At 48.4% G+C, this 19,166-nt stretch overlaps 2 protein-coding genes across 56 annotated transcripts in view; one reads left to right on the forward strand and one right to left on the reverse strand.

The window, feature by feature from the left end:
* LOC103920693 (proline-rich protein 33) overlaps positions 1–14,695 on the reverse strand; it is a 19,769-nt gene extending 5,074 nt beyond the window's left edge. Inside the window, exons 1-4 of one of the 6 annotated variants that reach the window (XR_663805.1) lie at positions 14,484–14,695; positions 8,573–8,708; positions 660–719; positions 9–134 (exon numbers count right to left, since the gene is read on the reverse strand). Coding sequence is in view for 2 of the 6 variants with exons in the window: in XM_009328524.1 (XP_009326799.1) it covers positions 660–719; positions 8,573–8,593 (81 nt within the window). In the remaining 4 variants the exon portion in view is untranslated. Of the gene's footprint in view, positions 1–8; positions 135–659; positions 720–3,657; positions 4,979–5,412; positions 5,435–8,572; positions 8,709–14,483 lie in introns of those variants that run through there. The other 5 variants (XM_009328524.1, XR_663806.1, XR_663807.1 and 2 more) reach the window with 5 other exon arrangements.
* Positions 14,696–15,699: 1,004 nt separating this feature from the next.
* Positions 15,700–19,166, forward strand: part of TNNT3 (troponin T type 3 (skeletal, fast)) — a 32,330-nt gene continuing 28,863 nt past the window's right edge. For 46 of the 50 annotated variants that reach the window (XM_009328471.1, XM_009328480.1, XM_009328476.1 and 43 more), the window contains exon 1: positions 15,701–15,809. The gene's annotated coding sequence lies outside the window, so the exon portion shown is untranslated. Of the gene's footprint in view, positions 15,810–19,166 lie in introns of all 50 variants that reach the window. The other 4 variants (XM_009328469.1, XM_009328470.1, XM_009328474.1 and 1 more) reach the window with 1 other exon arrangement.

Below are 19,166 nucleotides of genomic sequence, written 5' to 3' on the forward strand. Positions count from 1 at the left end.
GCAGGGCAAGAGATGTACTGGGATGTACTGGGAGGAAGCTGTATTGCCAAACCTGGAGCCCTCCTGCTCCTGGTGTTAGCGCAAAATCCAGTGAGAGCTCTTTGGGACCCCAGATGTTCATGTCTTGGCAAGTCCTAACAGGATTTGGAAGGCAATGTCAAGAGAAACAGAGCAGGTCTGAAATTTTGAAGCTTTGAAACATTCTCCAGAGGCACAAATCAGGAACATTTCATGGCTTTCCAAATTCCAGTTATTAATACTCTGATACAATGTTATGTACAACAGAACAGCCATAAACTACATGTGTCATTTGAGTCAAAGTCAACACTGGCCTTGATTGATTTCAGCTGGCAGAAAGACATCCCTGTGTCCTGGTTTCGGCAGGGATGGAGTTAATTTCCTTCTTCACTGCATCAAGCACAGCGGCAATCTTGTCTTTCTGCACTCAATTTAAGATAAAACCTAGTTTTCTCTTTCCCGTGGGGAGTATTGCCACTGTCCTCCCTGTATCACCCATTCTTCAGTGAAACAGAAATGGGTTGTGGTCGGAGTTGGGTCTTATCCCCAATGGCAATTGCAGCTGGACCCCCTTTGGCCAACACTATGCTGCTCCTGGGTGGATGCACAACTGCTTTTCCCACTCTCTGTTGCTAACTCACCACCATCTCCTCTTCTTTCTGATGAGCACCGGTCAGATTTCCTGTAGTCGAGCTAAGAGTCTGTGTTGGGGATAGAAAGATAAAACTAGTCTCAGTTCTCCTATTTCTCTTCCTGAGCAAGGCTGGGGAACACCAAGCACCCAGCCTCTGACCTGCCATGACTCTTTGGCAGCCCCTAAAAAGAAATCTGACTCTGCCCTGGCTCTCACTTGGCACAGAGTGGCTGAGTTTTGCTATGAAATGAGGCATAAATCACTGAGCCCCTTAATCCCTGGTGCTGGATGCAACGGAGCATCCTGAAATGAGGAAGAGGCGATGGGGTGATGTCAGGGTTGCTCAGAGGGGCTATTGCATGTGCTCTGCTCAGTTCCTGGTGGCTCCCAACCCATTCTGGTTACTGTGGGTGTGTAGTGTGATACCTACTGTGTGGGAAAATTATCCTGAATAAAGCGCAGAACAGCTATTTGAGCTTAAGTGCCCGGTGTTGTCTTTGGGCTTGTATTGCTGCTGTCAGCACTGGGCTGGGAAGCTGACCTGTACCGAGCAAGCAGGTGGTGTATCTGACAAAACTGGTTGTGGATGGGGGAAAGAAGGATGACTCTTCAAAAAAAAAAAAAAAAAAAAAAAAAAAGCAGCAGCAAATGAAAGCACTGAAGAGGTGGCATGTGGGGCATAAAGCCTTCAAGGTCCAGCCCTCACCATGGTGGACGAGCTGTCCTCCAGAGCAGAGGCTGTGGTGGGGGCAGGATCTGGGCAGTGTCTAGCAAGTAGTACACTGCTATCAACTGATGCATTTATTTCGGCTGCAGGCATGAGAAACCTCCCACTGTTTTGGCGAGGGGCTCGGAGGGGATTTGTGCCAGCTGGGGATGACAACTGTTGGGCATTCCCAGTGGCTTATCAGCTTCATGCCTTAGGCACAAAGCTGGGATTAAGACTTGCTCTATTCCAAGAGCTACTCTTAGAAACAAGTTTGCACCAGCCCAAAAAAAGGCTGAGAGCCCATTCCTGCATCATATACCTGCTCTCTTCCCCAGCCCTGTGAATATTCTAGATTCTTCTGGGTTAGAAAGCCAAAATGCCTCAGTTGAAGTGCATACTTGCTCTTGTGCAACACTACTCTGGTTCTGTTTGTATAGGAATTGGTAATTGCTTGGGTGATTTTTATCTGCTGCAAGGTGAGCTATACATGCACCTGATGTTAGGATTGATTGTGGCATGATTTCATCTGCCTCTGTTTAATGTGGTCCCATGGACAGCCTGTACTACAAGATGAGCTGTGGTCTAGCAGCACTGGTAAGCCAGAATTATAAGGTTGACCTGCCTCAGGTTTGTTGTGTTGGGAATACTAAAGAGGCAGGGCAGTGAACTTCCCAACTACTGATCAGCTCTTTGAGTGTTTTCCTTGTCCTACGGACTGCTGCACCCCAGAAAAATGCAGCTTCCCACATGGGTCAGAGCAGGATCTTGCCTGGGATTTGCTGCAAACTGCCAGATGCTACTGACGAGGGCATGGGGGTTCTTGGGGTGGGAAGTTTAGATATAATCTGCATGCACCAGGGAAACCTCCCCTCTGTTCCCAAAGTTAGAGGCTGCTTTGTGCCCTATAATCTCAAGATTTGTGGTCTGTTACAGTAGCCTGTGCTCTTAAAATCACTCTTGCTACTATCTCAGCATCCCTCTGACTTGAAACCTGCTGTGCTGTGGGTCTTGGAGACCTTGTGGGTGGTAACTTCCACAGCATGTGACTCTGCCAGAGTTTGTGTCTTTGACTAGTGAGGCAGAGAGGTGCTAAGAAGACACCAAAAGGAAATCAGATCTTAATTTATTTGCCTTCCCTGTCATGCTTGGCTTTGTTTGAGTCTCCTTCAGAGCTTTGTGTGCTCAGGAGTAATTCTGCAACAAGCAAGATTTGTGAGCATCTTCCCCCTTGCCATGTAATGAAGCAAAAGCAAAGGGACAGATGGACTTGCTTTATTGCCAGCGGAAAGGCCAGATCTGAAAACCCAGGGACAATAGGGGAAAATACCGCCTGAGAAACTTGGGTGGGTTTGTGATAAGCTGGAAGGAAATTGAGCTAGAAGCTGAGCCAAGAGGCTTTCAAAGGGTTAGGTTTCCCTGCTGCTGGTTGAGTGCCTGTGGGTGGAGGGAGGTCACCCACCCTTGGACCCCAACTTGTTCTCCTGGACTCTGCTCCATCTGCAATCAACCCCAAACTGGGAATGGTGGGGACAGTGTCAGCATGGAGGAGTCATTTATCATGCAATGGAAAAGTCATTTGTGCGCTGGAGTCCCTCGGCTGCACCAGCTGTCATGCAGGGAGCAGATCGAGAGCTGAAGGAACCTGATACTACTGCAGATGGTCCCAAGCGGAGAGCTGCGGCTGCCAGGGCTGTAGGAACACACTCTCCACTTTAGTGGCTTTCTTGGGCTTGAAGGAAACTTCCTGATCTGCTCCTTGGGAAGAGATGGCTGGGCAGGAGCACGTCCTTCCCTCTGCCTGGGCAGTCGTGACCTCTGCCAGACGTGCAGCCCTCGGCATCTGCTCTGCCATGGGCATGTAGCACGGTTGGCTGTCCCGCAGCACTGAAGCTTTATGGGCTGATTCACAGTGCTTTGTGGAAACGGGTGGGAGAAAACCACCTGTAATTGCTAGACAAGATGCTACCCCTGTACAGCCCAGGGCATCGCTTGTGACAGGCCAAATGGTATGCATAAACTTGTTGTTTTCTTGTCTTGCAGCTGAGCTTGGTCCTGGCTCGATGCAACCCTCAATGCCACTATTTCCTCTGCTCCACAGAAGATAATTGAAGGATGTTTCTCTTCTCCTGCCTGATGTCAGTCTGCTTCAGTACAGCCTGACTCCTCTCGGGGTGTGAGCAATACCCCATGCTGCCTCCAGCTGGATGAAAGGAATTAGATCAGCTGGCAAAACCTGTCCTTGTTTTAACCTTCTACGTGACTCTTTAGCTTCTTTTTTTTACTTTTTACCTGGCTCTGCTATGGAGATGGGAGGCTGTGGCTCTGCTCCCTCTCTTCTTTCTCAAGTGTTGGAAGAGAGGGATCTGCTGCCCTGCTGAGCTGGCAGGGCTTTTGCTACATGATGAAGAATTTCTACTTTTCTGGCTCTTGGTGGCTGGGTGGTGGGAGAGAGGGAGCTCAATAGAAACCTTGTAAAAGAATCAGTGTTTGAAAGGAGGGCAATGGGCAGATCCTGAGCGTGAGGAGACTGCAAGGACCACTTGTCACCCTGTTGGTGCCAGCTGTGGGTAAAGTCTTCCCTGTTTACAACGCAGCCTCTGTCCCTCTACAACATTTGCTTTGAGGGACTTCCATCTACTCTGTACACCAAATCACATTCAACTTAGTCCTGTTCTTTTCTTTAGTCCCAGATCATCCTTTAATCACAGTTACGTACCCATGCCAAAATGTTCCTGCCACTTTTCTGTCTTGACGGGGACAATAGCAGCTTTGTTTCAAATAGCTGCTGCTTTCCTCTTCCTGTCTAACATGGGTTGGAGGTCTCCTTTCCCAGGTGAGGAGTGCTGATCACTGGCATTATCTCCCTTCTTTGGGAAAGGGATTTGCTTGTTCTCTAACCTGTGGGCTCCAGTGCCAGTGATTGAAACACTTCTGAATGTCAGAGGTGGTGGGCGTGTTGATAACCTGCCTGCTATGCTCCTGGAGGTGGGCAGGATATCTGGGAAACGGCTGCTTCTCTTATGCTGGAAGCTGCCTTGGTGAAAAGGCGTCCTAATGAATTGTTTGGGGAGGTCAGGGCTTGCTGTGAACATGGGGGAAGCTGAGTCCCTAAAGAGGGGCACTCTGGCCTTGGACCTGAGATCTGTAAATCAGCTCTCAGGGCTGTTTCTGAGCTCTCCCGTGTCTTTATACTTCATGGTGTTAGCATGTCCCCATCCCTTTAAAGTCTTATTCCTGCCCTCTTCCCATGTCAACATAATTTTTCAACTTGTTTCTGCTCTCTGGGAGGGAGGGCAGCTTCTCTCTTCCTGCATCAGTTTGCTTTCTGCTTAAATTTACTGTGTCCCCTGGATTTTTTTTGTAAGCATTTAATAAAATTTGAGGAAGATGTTGTAACAATGGCAACTCTGAGGATTTTGTTGGTGTAGGAGTTCCTGCAGCAAAGCTGTTTTCCAAGACCTTGCAGCTCTCCGCTTCAGCGGAAAGTGGAGGAGAAGAAACATCAGGCTGAGTGACAAGAAGAACTTGATGTATGCAGGAAAGGGGCTGTCTGTGTGCCCCATTTAGGAGACCCTTGTCATCTTGCTGCATTCTTCGTTGTTATTGGGGGTAATTAACTGTAAAATGAGAATGAGCAGTGTTTGGGTGAGAGATGGAGCAGCATGCAGAAGACTTCCTATGGAGTGATCAGCTAGGAGAAGCAGAGAGCTTAGCTCCCCAACTAATAGACCTGAGCAGTGTCACAGGCTTCAACCAAAATCACTGGCGATGTCAGCTATAAAAAAAATAATCCTCTATAGCCTGCTTATACAGCTGAGATAAGGTCAATGTAGCTGTCTGTACAGGAACCCAGCACTCTAATGAGCTGACTACCCTATCTGGAACCATCTAATGGAAAACCTTTTTATGGAGGTGATCTTCGAAGTAATAACATTTCCATGGTGTAGAGACAGCAAATAGTTTGTGCTGTCCTTATCTATGCTTTCCTAAATTGTTAGGAACAGGAAAGTTCTCAGATTTCACTTCTTGCTTGTTGGTACCCTTGTCCTCTCCATCCTCTGCTTCAGCTGCTCCTGGAGGTAAGAATTCAAGGAGTCTGTGTTCCTCAGAGAGCACTGGGGAGCACAGACATGACCTGGCCCCATCTTCCTCCCTTCAGTCCTTCCTCTGCTGTGCTGGGATTTTTAAGTGAGGCCAGAGCAGTAGCAATGGGGTGTATAGAGATGTCCTGGCATGAGGTGAAAGCAGTGCTACTGTGCCCTTGCATGCATGCAAACTGCCTGCACCAATTTGTTTCAACTCTGTTCTGCAGTTGGCTGGTGGAAAGGATGGCCAGAAATTTTTCCTGTTACTATTCCCGTGCCCTGCGAGCTTGGAGAATGCAGAAAAGGCCCCAAAGGCTGCTTCTGTGAGATTCCTCCTCTAAGGAGGGTTAATTTGCAGAGCATATTTTCCCCACTTCAAGCCCACGTGGACCTAGATGTGGTTTCAACAGAAACAACTGCCATGATTCAGGTTCTGGCTGCAGCACAGAAGTGAGCAGGTTACGTGGAAACTCTCCAGGGACACCAGAGCGCTCTAGTGGTGGTGAGGAACCAGGGAAAGACCTGGCTTGGAGCAGATGTGTGTAGCTCTTTATAAGGTACCTATATCTGCCAGGGGATTTTTTTCCACAATTAAATTAACTTTACAATGTGCTGTTTCTCATCCCAAAGTAACATGGTGTGCATGTGGTGGGGGGAGTGGCCGTGGGGTTACCAGAATGGTGAAAGACCCCCCCAAAACAGGGATGCTGCAGCCCAGGTGCTCTGGGTGTGTATCTTGGGCAATGCCAAGAGGGAATGAAGGCTCATTTCTCCCCTCAGCAGCAAGCACAGGGTGTTGTGGCTGATTTCATTGCTCGCTTCAGAAGAAAATGTGGCATCTGTGAAGCACTTCAGCTCATCTCTTGCTAAAATGAAAAGCTTCTGCAGGTGAATTTGCTGTGGAGAAACCACTGTGCATGGTGGTGAAGTTATGCTGCAACCTTTGCAAAGCCAGCCTGCTTCCAGTTCTCCTGGGCATCTCTGCATGTCGCTGGGACCTCCGCTCTCCTAGGGATGTGAAGAGTGCTCCTGGGGACTCCTCCTGCTTGTCTGAGTAAAGGAGAGCAGGCTGTGCCTCTCTATACCAGCTACTGGTCTGGTCTTATCCAGTAGCTGGCTGCTCCCTGGCTTTCTTACGTTCATTTTTCACAACATCAAACTCATTTTTTGCAGCGTTGGCATCTCTGAGACTCATTATAAGACCTTAGCTTTATCTTCTCCTGGGACTGTTGCACTTTGAGTGTAACAAGGACAAACTGAGGCATTGAGTGTGTCTTGCTGCAGGACTGGTGGAGAAAAGCAATGCTTTCCTGGTCCCTGTATCTCTTGGCTGCCTGTGTTCCCTGTTCTGCCATGCTATCCCAAATTACCATCCCCTCAGCAGGTCAATGGTGCTTAAAGAGAGGGGCTTGAACAGCCATGTGGGCTCTCAGTGCTTTGACCTTGAGGCACACCTCAAGGTGTTGCTTCTTCCAATTTCTTCTTTCCCTGTCCTGTATGTTTAGATTATGCAGAAGGGGAATGTCCTTTTATATAGCATCTACTCTTAAATGAATCTTTGGGAGCTACAGTAATACTGAAATGGGCTGCTTGTCTGTCTGTAGCAGGCTTCAGGGCTGCTTTTTTTCCAACAAGCTTTAACAGATGATTCTACATGAGTGTATGCGAGATGGGATTTAAAAACATGGCCCATGGCCATTGCAATGCCTATTTCCTGCAAGCCATAAAACAGCATTATTTAAACTTGGGGAAAACTTAGCTGATGGAAAACTCAAGTCTGTTTTGAATGTTGTGTCTTTATATAGCACTTGTTCTGCCTCAAGACTGGGGGTTAGACTTCATCTGGTTCTCTTTCCAGGCATAAAATAATTATAGGCTCATTTTTATGACCATCCTTATGTACATGAGCTGGCTAATTAACAGATCTGTGCAATCCTTGCTTGCAGCTCTGCACTGGGCCTCCAGTGAGGTGGTGAACACGAGGGTCTAAAGTTTCCAAATTACTTTCTTCCTTAAAATGTGTCTGCAATTTCTGCTCTTTGAAGGAAAGGTCAGACTCCAAGACACCTGGCCTGAATGTCAGAGCTTCCCCTGCTGCCACCACCACCTTAGGGAAGGAAAATAAACAAGCTCTTTGAGCTTGGGGTGGCTATAAATAATGAGGCGGCAGCTGATACCCTACTGAACAAGGCTCTGAGGTTGGTCTATTGGTTATTCTTGCCAGCACAACACACTTTTGCTAATGCTGCGTGATATATATATTTTAAAGCAGGTAAAGAATGGATCTGACAGTGACCAGAAATGCAATTGGAGCTAGCATTTGCTTCAGAAATAATGGACCTGTTATAAGGATCCTGATAATGATAACGAGACAGACCACAAATGATTTCCCTGTGATTTTGCATTGGGTCCCCTGAGGGTTTTGGTTGCAGTGGAATAATTTGATTTAGATCATAAATTTCAGAAAGGTGCTTAATCTCTTCACAATAACTCTAAGTTATAGTGGTTTAGCAATGCTAAAGACATGCACTCTTCATCCTTCAAATAAATAGAAAAAAGCGTCATGGGCTTGGGGCTTTTCAGGGTGATGGGAAGAACGGGGGGGAGGTGGAAGCAAAGCAAGGGGAAAATATCATTGGAATTTATATGAGCAAGCATTTTAAAGCATGAAAGCAGCAAGGTGTTTGGTTGGCTAGGTAGTCCTTCCCTGAGGTTGTGGAGAGGCTGTGGGTGGCTGCTGTGAGCAGCTCGGCTGCTCTCCTGCCTTGCTCACCTCCTCTGGGGACAGCCCAAAACAACAGCTCCAGGCACTGGTCCTGGCTCCCATCCTGCTGCTCAGACTTTGTCCTCACTGTCTCAGCCATTTAGGTGTAAATAGCCCGAGGATGAGCCCCTGGCTATGTCTCGAGTTGCCCAGTCTGATCCCTTATCTTCAGAGAGACATCTAGCCTAGATCTAGGGTGTCCAAGGAGGATCTCCCGAATCCCACAGGGATTGCGTCTTAGATGTCTAAAGCAGATGGAGCAAGCACATCTCCTAAAGCAAACAGCTGAGTGATGGAGCAACAGTCTACCACAAAAATCAGGAATCAATATTAACTGAAGAAACATGAAATTCGGTACTTACTGATGTGTGATTTGTTTCCATCTGCAATCACTTGCATGTTGGATACATCATGTTACTCGGTTTGGTTTACAAAATTAACAGGTCATCGTTCCTTTGAGATCATTTTGGATTCTGTTTTCTTGCGATTTTGAGAGCCCTGTAGGTAAGTTCAAAACATCAGATGGAAAAGAGTATTTACAGTAGCTAATAAGTACAAGAGGTTTCTCAAAAAATAAATAAAGTGACTCCTTTTTGAAAGCATGAAAAGTTCCATCAACTAAAATTAGCATGAAGAAGGGCTATCGAGTAACACTATTGCATGCTCCCAGCTTTGGCCCTGCAAAGTGTAGCATCTAAAGTACTGGAGAGGTGAAGGGCAGATGATGGTGATGTTGCCAGAACAGATATTCTAGCAGAGTAGTTCCAGGCAATGAAACCAGTTGGAGGCTTTTCAAGTTTGCCGGTCAGATTTACTGTTTTGCAAAAGTCAGGGTTGCAAAATGCAAATTTGGAGCTGTGCTTTGATTGTTACCATCCCCAGAGAAGAAGAGTGCAAATTCTGTCTCTGTCTCTGCTTGTTCCTGGTGAGGGATGTGCTGTATGCGGAGTGTGCAAGTGCGGAAAATGCTGCGCTGGGAGGAGAGGGGGTTTGGAGTTGATTGGTTTGGTGAATTTTGGTTAGGCGTTTGCGTGAAGTTTGACTTAAAGATAGGGGACTTTTGAGACTGCTAAAGTGAGCTGGTAAGGATGGCACCAATACCCACCTTTGCCCTGGCCGAACGTGTGAGCTGCCCTAATGCCATGCAGTTATTTACCACCTCTTGGCCCCTGGGCATTTCATCCCCTTTTCCAGCTGTCATCCCAGTTTGGGCTTTACTTTTTCACAGCCTTTCAGGAGCCTTTTAGTGTGGGTGCCAAGACAGCAGGTAGGTTAAATGTGCTTACAGGGAGATGGGGGTATGCAAGAGCAGTTTCTCTGGAGGTCTCCAAAGCAGCTTTACACCTGAGTTAAGCTTGGTCTGTTCCATCTGGCTTTTGGAATGCTGGTGAGCTATGCCAGAAAGCCAACTCTGAAGGCAAATGCTTGCTTCTTCTCCAATACCACCCTGCTAAGCCTTGTTGCTCATTGACCCTGTGCGGTAATGTATCTCTAATCTGACTTTGAGTCACTCTGTCATGGATCAAGATAGCAAAGCATTTCCCACATCCATTAGAGTTGTGGCCAGTTCTCATGGAAGGGATGCAGATGCATCTTTGGGTTGGTGTCAGAGGCAAGCTCTCCATCTGTTTTCTCCCTCTCCGTCTCCCTGATGACTGATGAGTTCACACTTGGCTCTGCTCCTTAGAGCAGCGCTGACCTGTGGAGGGATTGGGGGATAGGTGCTCAATCCTTCATGCAAATACCCTAATGCAATTAATTCCTCTTTGACTGATGACTTTAACAACTCAAAACTTCCATTGTCTTTTAGGTGTGCTAGTGACTTTGTGTGTCTCTAACACTGAATATGTTGCTGGGAAAAAAACAGACAATAGCAACCAGAGCCAACCCAACTGGAAACTTAGGAAAAAAGCCATTATGAATAAGAAAATTTCAACAGAATTTAAAAATGCCCAAGGACACATTGTACCCTGCTCTACCACTGTCACCACCGAAACCACACCAGCCTAATGAGCGTATTTGCAGCATGCACTGTATGAATGACACACAAGGCTGGCTTATATTTGCATCCAATGCTGAAGTAGGAGGTGTTCATATCCCTCCCTGTTTCTTACGCAAACATGTAGAGTTTCTGCTCTTACAGGCTAAGAGGGGATAAGACAGGGGCAGATTCTCCTACTGACCGAATTTCACGGAAGGGATGACACACTAGAGTCCTCCGTGGGGGTGTTGATTGACTCCCTCCCTCCAGGTGCAAGGAGAAGAGCAGTATCAGGAAGGTGGATGGAGGTGTACATAGGTAATAAGGTAGTCAGGTAATTTGGTAATTAGGTAATAAGCGAAGGCTTGTTTGTTGCCCTTTATTCTCCTTTTCATGCCCCTGAACCTCTGAGATGTCATGGAGTCCCATCAGGAAAAGGTGTCGGCACCCTGAGGTTCCCCAGCCACCCTCCAGGGCTCAGGTAGGTGAACCTACAACCTGGCGAATACTTGCTCTCCCCTGTATCTGAGCGGCTGCTGCAAGAGGTGCATTGCTGTGCATGGCAAGCACTGCACTAGGTCTCTTCTAGCTGGGAGAGGGGGAGACAGGCTAAGGAGCGAGATCCCAAGCCCAAATGCCAAGCAGGGATATTAGAGGAGCTGGGGAGGAAGCCCAGTCTTTGCTCAGCCCATTTGAGTTGTGTTTCAGATTCTTCAGGATCCTGTCATCGCCAGTAAAATGGCAGCAGTATGCTGATACTTAAATAGAGGAGCTGATTTTAAAGTTTAAGGCTATTCTGATCTCTGCTTGACTGGCTGTGTAAAACAGGTCATTGGATTTTAACCAGGAACAGAAAATAATTAATTATTTATATATTCTGTCCTTTCTCTGAGCGTACTTACTTAATCACTATCTGATCAGCCTTTTTATTGGCAACTGCTTCAATTAAAAAAAAACTTCAATTAAATTGGAAATAGTGTTTTGGTGAACGTATGGCATCTACTGCAACCTTGAACTGCTGTTTAAACCCCACTGCAGAAACCCTTTCTCTAAAGTGGGATAAAGAGAAGAAAAGGGGGGGGGGATACTGGATAAGAATTTAGTTTTCCTTCCCAAATGGCTTTTGTGATTCCCATTTCCCGCCTGCCCTAAATCATGGTAAAAGGTTTATAACTGAAAGTGTCACAAAACAGAAAAACACATCCCCACCCTTCCCCAGTCAGCTTAATCAACACGTTTTCATGGATAACTTCAAGTGTTTCAGTGCTGATGTCTGTATAAGTGGACAAACACACCAAAACCAGAATAGCTGTATCATGCAAAAAAATCAAAAGATGTTGTTTTGAAAGCATTAAAATATGACTTCAGAGAGGGGGGAAAAAAAAAAAGAAACATTCAGACTATGAATGATGGAACAACTCAAGTAAAACACATTTTCCTGGCAAACAATTTCACTTTGGATAACTTGACCATTTTCGGATGAAAGAAGGTGTCAGTGGAAGTTCCTCTGTAGCTCTAGCACGAAGGTGTAAGTGCAGAGTCATGGGCGAGTTTGGGTGAGGAAGGACCTCAGGAGGTCCTCTGGCCTGACTAGTGTGCCAAAGCAGGATCTGCTTCGGTATTAGATCACTTTGCTCAGTGTTGTTCAGTAGTTGGTGAATAAAGGATAGGTATTGTTTCTTTTCAGGAGTTAGACCTTTCCGGGGTTGTGAAAGAGCACCTGTTTTATAGGAAGGATGTAGCTGATTTTATTTACAAACTCTATAGTCTTTAATGCACATGAAGCCACAGGCAGGATTTCAGACTTCCAGGGCTGTAGAGGTTTTTAGATGCACTTTTACAGCGCTTTTTCAGCTCACTGGCTTGGCACCATCCAGCCATAGGAGGCAGTGATCCATGGAAATGCTGTCCACTGACTGGTGTGCAATGAGCACGGTGGGTAAGGGTATAAAAAACCAGAGAGACAAGTATTTGGCCAAAGTGCCCATCTTTATGCAATTTGTAAAATTATCGGGGCTAACGTGTGAACACTGTATTTAAAGTCATCTCCCGCCAAGTGTACTGGCTGCTGCAATAGGTCAGCCAACAGCCAGAAAAGATGAGAAGGGCTGATTACAGCTCCCCTGCAAGTGGCCCTGCTATGCCGTATATTCCTGTGGCCCATCTCAAATAACCAGTCTGGGTGCTCCTACCTACCAAAAAGAAATGCGATACTGGGTTAGGTTACCTAGTGGAAACTTCTCTAGATCTCTGCCCCAGCCTCTAGTTCCTATTCAAGGAGGAACACTGGTTTGCCGTATCCTCTTCCAGGTGAAGATGCTGTCACTGAAAAAGCATGCCAGGCTCTGGTCAGCAGGTGGAGGGACTTTATGCAGTTTGAGACCCTGGTTCATGCCTGTGACCTGCATGCATGCTCTTTTTGGCCTTGGGGCTGTCTTCTAACCTGGCAGCTGGTGAGAGAGGCTTTTCCAAAGACTCGCTGCACCCTCGCCTAACAAAATCTGATAGCTTTCGGAAGAAATGCAGCCACAGCCAGGATCATCTCTCTCTCATCTGGTCCATGTGATCAGTAGAGAGCACAAGGTAGTTGGTGGTGGTTTGCTCGCTCTCTAGGCTGGCGTGGCTGTGCTGCAGCAGCTCAAAGGCAAGTCCAAGTGTACTTTGCTGCTGATGCAGGGAGAAGAGATGATGTCAAGACAGCACAAAATATATATCCTAGAGCAGGACGATCTACAGTAAAGAGAGGCAAGCCTGAAGATGAAAATGTCACAGGCTGTGAATGAAACTGGTGTGTGATGGCATCAAGAGGTGAAATAAGGACTAGAGGTAGGGTATGTATGAAAAGCACAGAGTATGTGGTGAAGGCATGAAACAAGTATTTGAGAGGATTATAGTTACGTGCCGAAGCGGATAGAGAGACCCACAAAGGGAAGAAAGGGCAAACATAAAATGGGCTATGGGGAATGAGCCTTGATCGTGAACCAGATGATAGCAGAGCAAATGGAGGATGTGTGCATCAGATAAGCCCTCTTCCAGAGGGATGGAGCAGATCCCTTCGATCCTGTGGGAAGAGGGAACCAGATCACGCTGGGACCGGAGACAAAATGCGCGACATGGACACAGGCGCTCTGACAGAGGCAGCTCGTAGGATGCACAGACATCCTTTGGGACAGTACTAAGCAGATGGGCCATGCTCACAGGGAGTGGTGATGGGAAAGACAGAGCATGGACATGATGCATAATGTAAAGACAGACATTGTCTGGAGCAGTTGCCCAACGTGTCCAGATCAGGAACTGAGCTGAGCACAGATGCGTGTGTACAGGAACTAAGGGGATGCTGCAGAGAACAATGTTTGCATCTCACCTATTTGAAAATAGAGCTGCAGCAAACATCTGGTTACCTGCCCCTCCCGTAGGCTCATCGAAGTCACATTTGTCAAGATGCTTAGAGGGGAATTTGAGTGATGTGGAGTGCTTCCCTGCTGCTGGTGCACAAGCAGCACTGCTCTGGCAGAGGCTGTGCAACCCCGCAAGATGCTCACATTGCTCCTGCCAACCGACTGGCAGCAAACGCGTCAGACAGGACCACGGGGGTGTTCAGCCTTGCATCCGCTGAGAACCGCCCTTGTGTAAGCCCAGGCTTCACACGCACTTGCACACACATGTTTGCTTTCTAACTGATTGATCCAATCCTCGGTGTGGGAGACCTGAGTTGCGATGGCCCATCAGCGGTGGGGACAGTCTATAACGGGCAGGCAGGTGAAGGAGGCTGGTGAATACCATTGTCAAACTGGGTCCACAGCAAACATAAAAGGAGAAACAGCTGGGTGACTCCCCTCCCACACATCTCCGGTCTGCTGCCAGTTTGGGCAAATACAGTATTTCTTGGACATGTGCCCAGCTGGTGCAGTGCCCGAGGAAAATAAGCCAGTGGAAGACAACAAAAATGCTTGATGGTGCTGAAAATGCAGCATGAAGGCTGGTTTGCGGCGTTAGCGCTTTCAGCAGAGCTGGTCTGGGGGAGCAGAGGCCACAATACCTGGTCCAGCCACGCGTCCCCATGCAGGTGCCACTCTCCTTGGCAGCACGGGGTGCCCACCCCAGCTCCCCCACCCAGCAAACTTCTCCTGGCTGAAGCCAGGGCACTGAGGATGGATGCACTGTCCCCCTCCCACCCAACAAGTTACAAAAGCATTGGCTCAAGCTGGGTTGCAGGAGGGAGGCGAGGGGATAAGCTGCCGGACAGCTGGAGAATACAAGCTGGAGAAGGGATTTTGGCTCGTGCATGTTACCTGGTAAATGGGAGGCTGCAGCGCTGTGCTCCTGCTCCACGGCTTTAAAAGCTTGTCTCTACATCCTCAGCTGGGGACCCTTTCCTGCAAGTAGCAGGGAAGGAGTGGGCAGGAATTGATCTGTGACCCAAGCCAAAAATATCGCCTACTCTGCAGCTCCTAAAGGTTTTATCTGCTCCTACAGGCTGGGAGAAAGGGGGTGCTGGAGCTGCCAGGCACACTGGAGGGCATGCTCTGCACTGCCGGGGAGCCCTGCCAAGAGGAGAGGGGAGGGAGAGAGGGGATGGGGAGCTGAAGCATGTGAGGTTTAGTGAAATGGAAACCGTGAGCCAGAGGGTTGTCCAAGGCACTGCAATCCTCTGCCGGCATAGCTGTGCAACTGCGGAGGGTGCTCGGGCGGCAAAACCCCTTCGGGCAGCCGGAGGATCCTAGATGGGGTCCAGCCACCTGGGGCTTGCCCTCTCTAAGATGTCCTTAAATAATGCTTTTGTATTGTGCTAAGAAGGGCTCTGAGTGTGGCTTGAGGTCAGACAAGCTCTCTTGCTGTGTTCCTGCTCTCTTGCTTTTTGTTCCAGGTCTCCTCAAGCTCTGGTGTATGGCAGAGCCCTGGTAGTCTTAGTGAGAGGTGGGTGCGTGCCACACACCACCCACGCACAAGCACACATGTGATACATGTGCTACGTGTGTCTGACTTCTCACACACCCCGTGACCACTCATTTCAAAGAGCATTGGATGGCAGAAGGTCCCCAAGCCCTCCGCAGGCTCTAACCCTGCAGCGCAACCAAAGCCATTTACATGTAGAGGGGCAGCAGGGAAGAGCTCCTGCCCGGCCAGGAGAGCAGAAGCTGCTGCTCTGTGTTGAGATTGCAACAGCCAGGGTGCCACGACCATGTTTTAAGCAGTGACCATGCACCACGGAGCTGCGGGGGCCCTGCAATTTGTTTCCGAGGTGCCTTTGCCTCAGATACCCCTCTTTAAGCTCTGCCTGCCTGGTGGGGTTGTAAATATAGAAACATAAGCCCTGGAGGTTTTTTTTTCCTCCAAACATGTCCCTCCCATCTTAGCATCATCTGTGCAATTCCTCCAGCTGCTCCTATACATGGTATGACCTTTTTTTCCCCCTTCCCTTGCACCCCCCTCCATCCCCCCCTGCCTTATCCCTGCTCCCTTCCCTGCCCAGCGCAGGGGGTCTGGGGCCAATCGGCTCCTCCAGACGATCAAATGTCACTATAAGTTGAGAGCTGCATCACCTTGGGACGCTCGCAGATCCCAGCCTGCCCGTCCCCTTCAGCAGGGAGCTTGGTGCTTCTCTCCGCTCCTCCCAGGTAAGCGGGAGCCCTGGCAAGGGAGGCTGACAGGGGGTAAAACCAGAGATGGAAAAGCATCAGGGGAGGGTTGGGGTCCACAGGATCCAGCACAGGATCCTAAGGAAAAGGCACTTTTCCTTCCTGGCTTTTGTTGAGCATCGCGTGAGGCTTGTGTCACTTGCAGAGATTCAGGTGCTCTGAACTCTCAAGTATCAGTGGTGGGAGAAAAGATCCTTCCAAAACCAAGGCCTGGGGATGGGAGCAAAGTGACATCTCTTGGGGCATTTGGGAAAACTCAATCCAGCAGCAGGAGGGAAGTGCTGACCTTCCCTCCTCTGTCACCCGGAGAAAGGGACGGCCGAGGCAGGAGGGATGCAGGGCAGGACCATTGGGGAGCTGCTGGCAGGTGAGGAGGGCTGCAGTGTGTGGGGCTAGAGGGAGACCTGAGAAACACAAATATGGTCATGGAAAACTGCCCCCTCCCATGGAAAAGAAGAAAATGGGGAGAGAATCCCCGTGTGCACGGAGGGGAAGGAGGAGGGGGGTTAAATTTAGAGTGGTAATGGGATGCTCCCTGTATGCACGGCTTCAAACACCTGCACTTTGCTGGCCTGACCACCTAGTGCAGGTGAATCTCCCCTGTGGGGGGGGAATATCCCCCACCAGCCTGCAGCTGCCCCACGGGGCAGAGCTCCTCGCTCTTGGGGTGGGGAGGAGTATCCTGCAAAGGCAGAAGTGTCACCAGCACAGGTGGCTTTGATGCCAGCGATTTGGGTGGGAGCTGTGCCACTGGTGTGGGGGAGCTCCAGCGAGGCCATCGGCAATTGCTGGGGCAAGTAGACATCCCTCGTGGGCGCAAGACCAGGGGAAAGGCAGGGGCTATAAGCTAAACATGGTCGTTGTCTTTTAGTCCTCTGTCTCAACCTTGTTCCTAGCAAACCCCATGAAGGGATCTGACAGATCATATCACCCCAAAGACAAGGATAAAGGATGCATTTTGGGGCAGGGAATCAGGATTTTGCTTTGTGCTGGTGGAGCCTGCAGCAGCACTTGGGTCCTGCTACCCTGTTTCAGCAGCAGTGCTGCGGTGGGCACTTTGCTCTCCATCCCCCTTTGAGAGAAACACTTTCTGCTGGAAACTACCGAGCAGTTCAGAAACAAAGGGAGGAGGCAGAGGGATGGAAGAAATATATATATATTAAAAAAGTATATGCATATACTTTTAAGATAGAAAAGTATATGTATATATTTATATATTTAATACATATATTATAGTAATATATATATTTTTAATATATATACGTATATAAAAAAATAGATGCCGTGGGTTTGCAGCGGCTCCTGCTGGGAAAGTGTGGCCATGTGGTGCTTGGTGGATCGTACCCCTAGTCCTCGCCTGATAGCTGTCCCTGCCAGGTCCTGTCTCCCATGGATGGCCACTTTTTGTTCCCCCCCCTTTCTGTACCGCTCTTGCTACCTTGCCTCCCTTGTATGGCCTGGCTTGGGAGGGGATGATTGATGGGCAGGTTATTTCCAGGGATGGCCCGGAGGTGCAAGGCAGCCCATTCCCCCTCCTGGGTGCATTCTCAGCTGCTAAGAGGCTTCTTGGGATGTGCTGGCTCTGCTCTTTCAGCCAAGAGCAGGAGCATTTGGGGCCAAAAGGGACGCGGCGTTCCTGCCCACGTGGGGCTGATGAGGATTGGGGTATTTGTCCTTCCAGCCGTGACCCGCTTAGCTTGAACAAAATGCAGAAAATAACCTTTGCTTTCACTTTTAAGGGGTGGGAGCAGGCAGGAAGTTTTTGGTCTGGTGAAACTTTCCCATGTGTTTTGATTTCCTTCCAAATGGTGGGCAGTATTAACTAATTGATTTTATTACATCCTTAAACCTCAGTCAAGACCAGACCCCATTTTTCTGCCACTGTACAAACAAAACCCAGTTATGGCCTTAAGGTGCTGACAGCCTTAATCTTAGGCTGCATTTGCTGTGTGTAAAGTAATTTCCACCGAAGGGTAATCCCGAGCCAGCTGGAGACTTTCCATTGCCTTCAGCGAACTTAATCCTAATGGCAAAAAATACTGCTCTTAGCGGGTTGCTTTCTTTATGGCCTTTTGGATGTAAATACGGTTTGGTTTTGTTGGCTGCTTTGATGACAGAGTTAGCTACGTGGACAGTGCTGGGTATCAAAGAGACTTTCTCGTCTTGGGTGGCTGTTGCTATGATGGTCTGCATTTTGCCCCAGCTTCAAGGGACCAGATGGCTTTTGAATGCCACAAAGTGGACAGACACCTTGTTCTTCTTGAGGCGAGACCTTTTTGGCTTTCCAGCCAGGCCAGTGGCAGGCAGCTACAGCCTAAAATGCCAGCTCCTCCCGACAAAGCGACCAAACTTGGCTGAATGTTTGGCCCTTGCAAGGCTGAAATCTGCACCTCCCCCTGGCTTTTTTGTCCCCCCTGCCCTAGCCTGTGGGGTTTCTTCATCTGGCTCATCTCTGCACAGAGTCTGCCAATGCACTTGTTATTAATTAATTTTATCCGGGGCCCAGAAACCCCCCAGGGTTGGGGTCTTACGGTGTCAGGGATGCTGGCATTCTCGCTTGGCTTTTATAGCACGCGGACAGATGCCATGCAAAATCCCATTTGCATTTGCAGCACTTGGATTAACAAATATGGAAGGGTGTAGGGGAACAGCCAATGTGACAACCCTCAGCAACATGTCCTTAGAGCTAAATTGGAGACTAGATGAGCTCATTCCAATAACTGTTAATGGAAAGCCTGATTGCAAAGACTCCCATTGACTTCAATTGCCTTGGAAAGAACAGCATGTGCTGCATTACGTGCCTATCCTACACCGAACAGACATTTGCTCTCTGTATGCATACGCAGGGCTCTCGAGCTGATTTCTTCTCCAGCATTGAGCAGTATTACTCTTCTTGCCACTGGAGTGAGAGGGAAGAAGAGTTTAGCCCAAAGCACTTTAAAAGTCCTCTTTTTTTCCCTCCACCTTGGGAAGAAGGAAATCTGGGTTTCTAAATTAAAGACAGAATCCGTGGGAGGATTGGCCATTACTCTGAGCCTTTAGAGATCACGCATTTTGGAAGAAGCCAACAGCTGGGCATCTGGCAGGTTCCCTCTACGGGCTTTTGCCAGGAGAATCTCTGCTGTCCCGCTGCATAAACCAACATACTGTCAAGCGATATTACTAATAGCTTGAATAATTTTTGGAGGCTGAAATGAGATTGCAAACCTATTATACTGCTAGCCACTGTGCAGATAGCAAGTGGAAGTCTTTATCCTGAAGATTTGATCATCTAGATAAAAAAGACTGGGGAGAGAGACCAGAGGTGATGTAGTATCCAAATAAGTAACAGAAGAA

Source organism: Pygoscelis adeliae, unplaced genomic scaffold, assembly GCF_000699105.1.
Source record: "Pygoscelis adeliae isolate BGI_AS28 unplaced genomic scaffold, ASM69910v1 Scaffold166, whole genome shotgun sequence".
Taxonomy (NCBI): Eukaryota; Metazoa; Chordata; class Aves; order Sphenisciformes; family Spheniscidae; genus Pygoscelis; species Pygoscelis adeliae.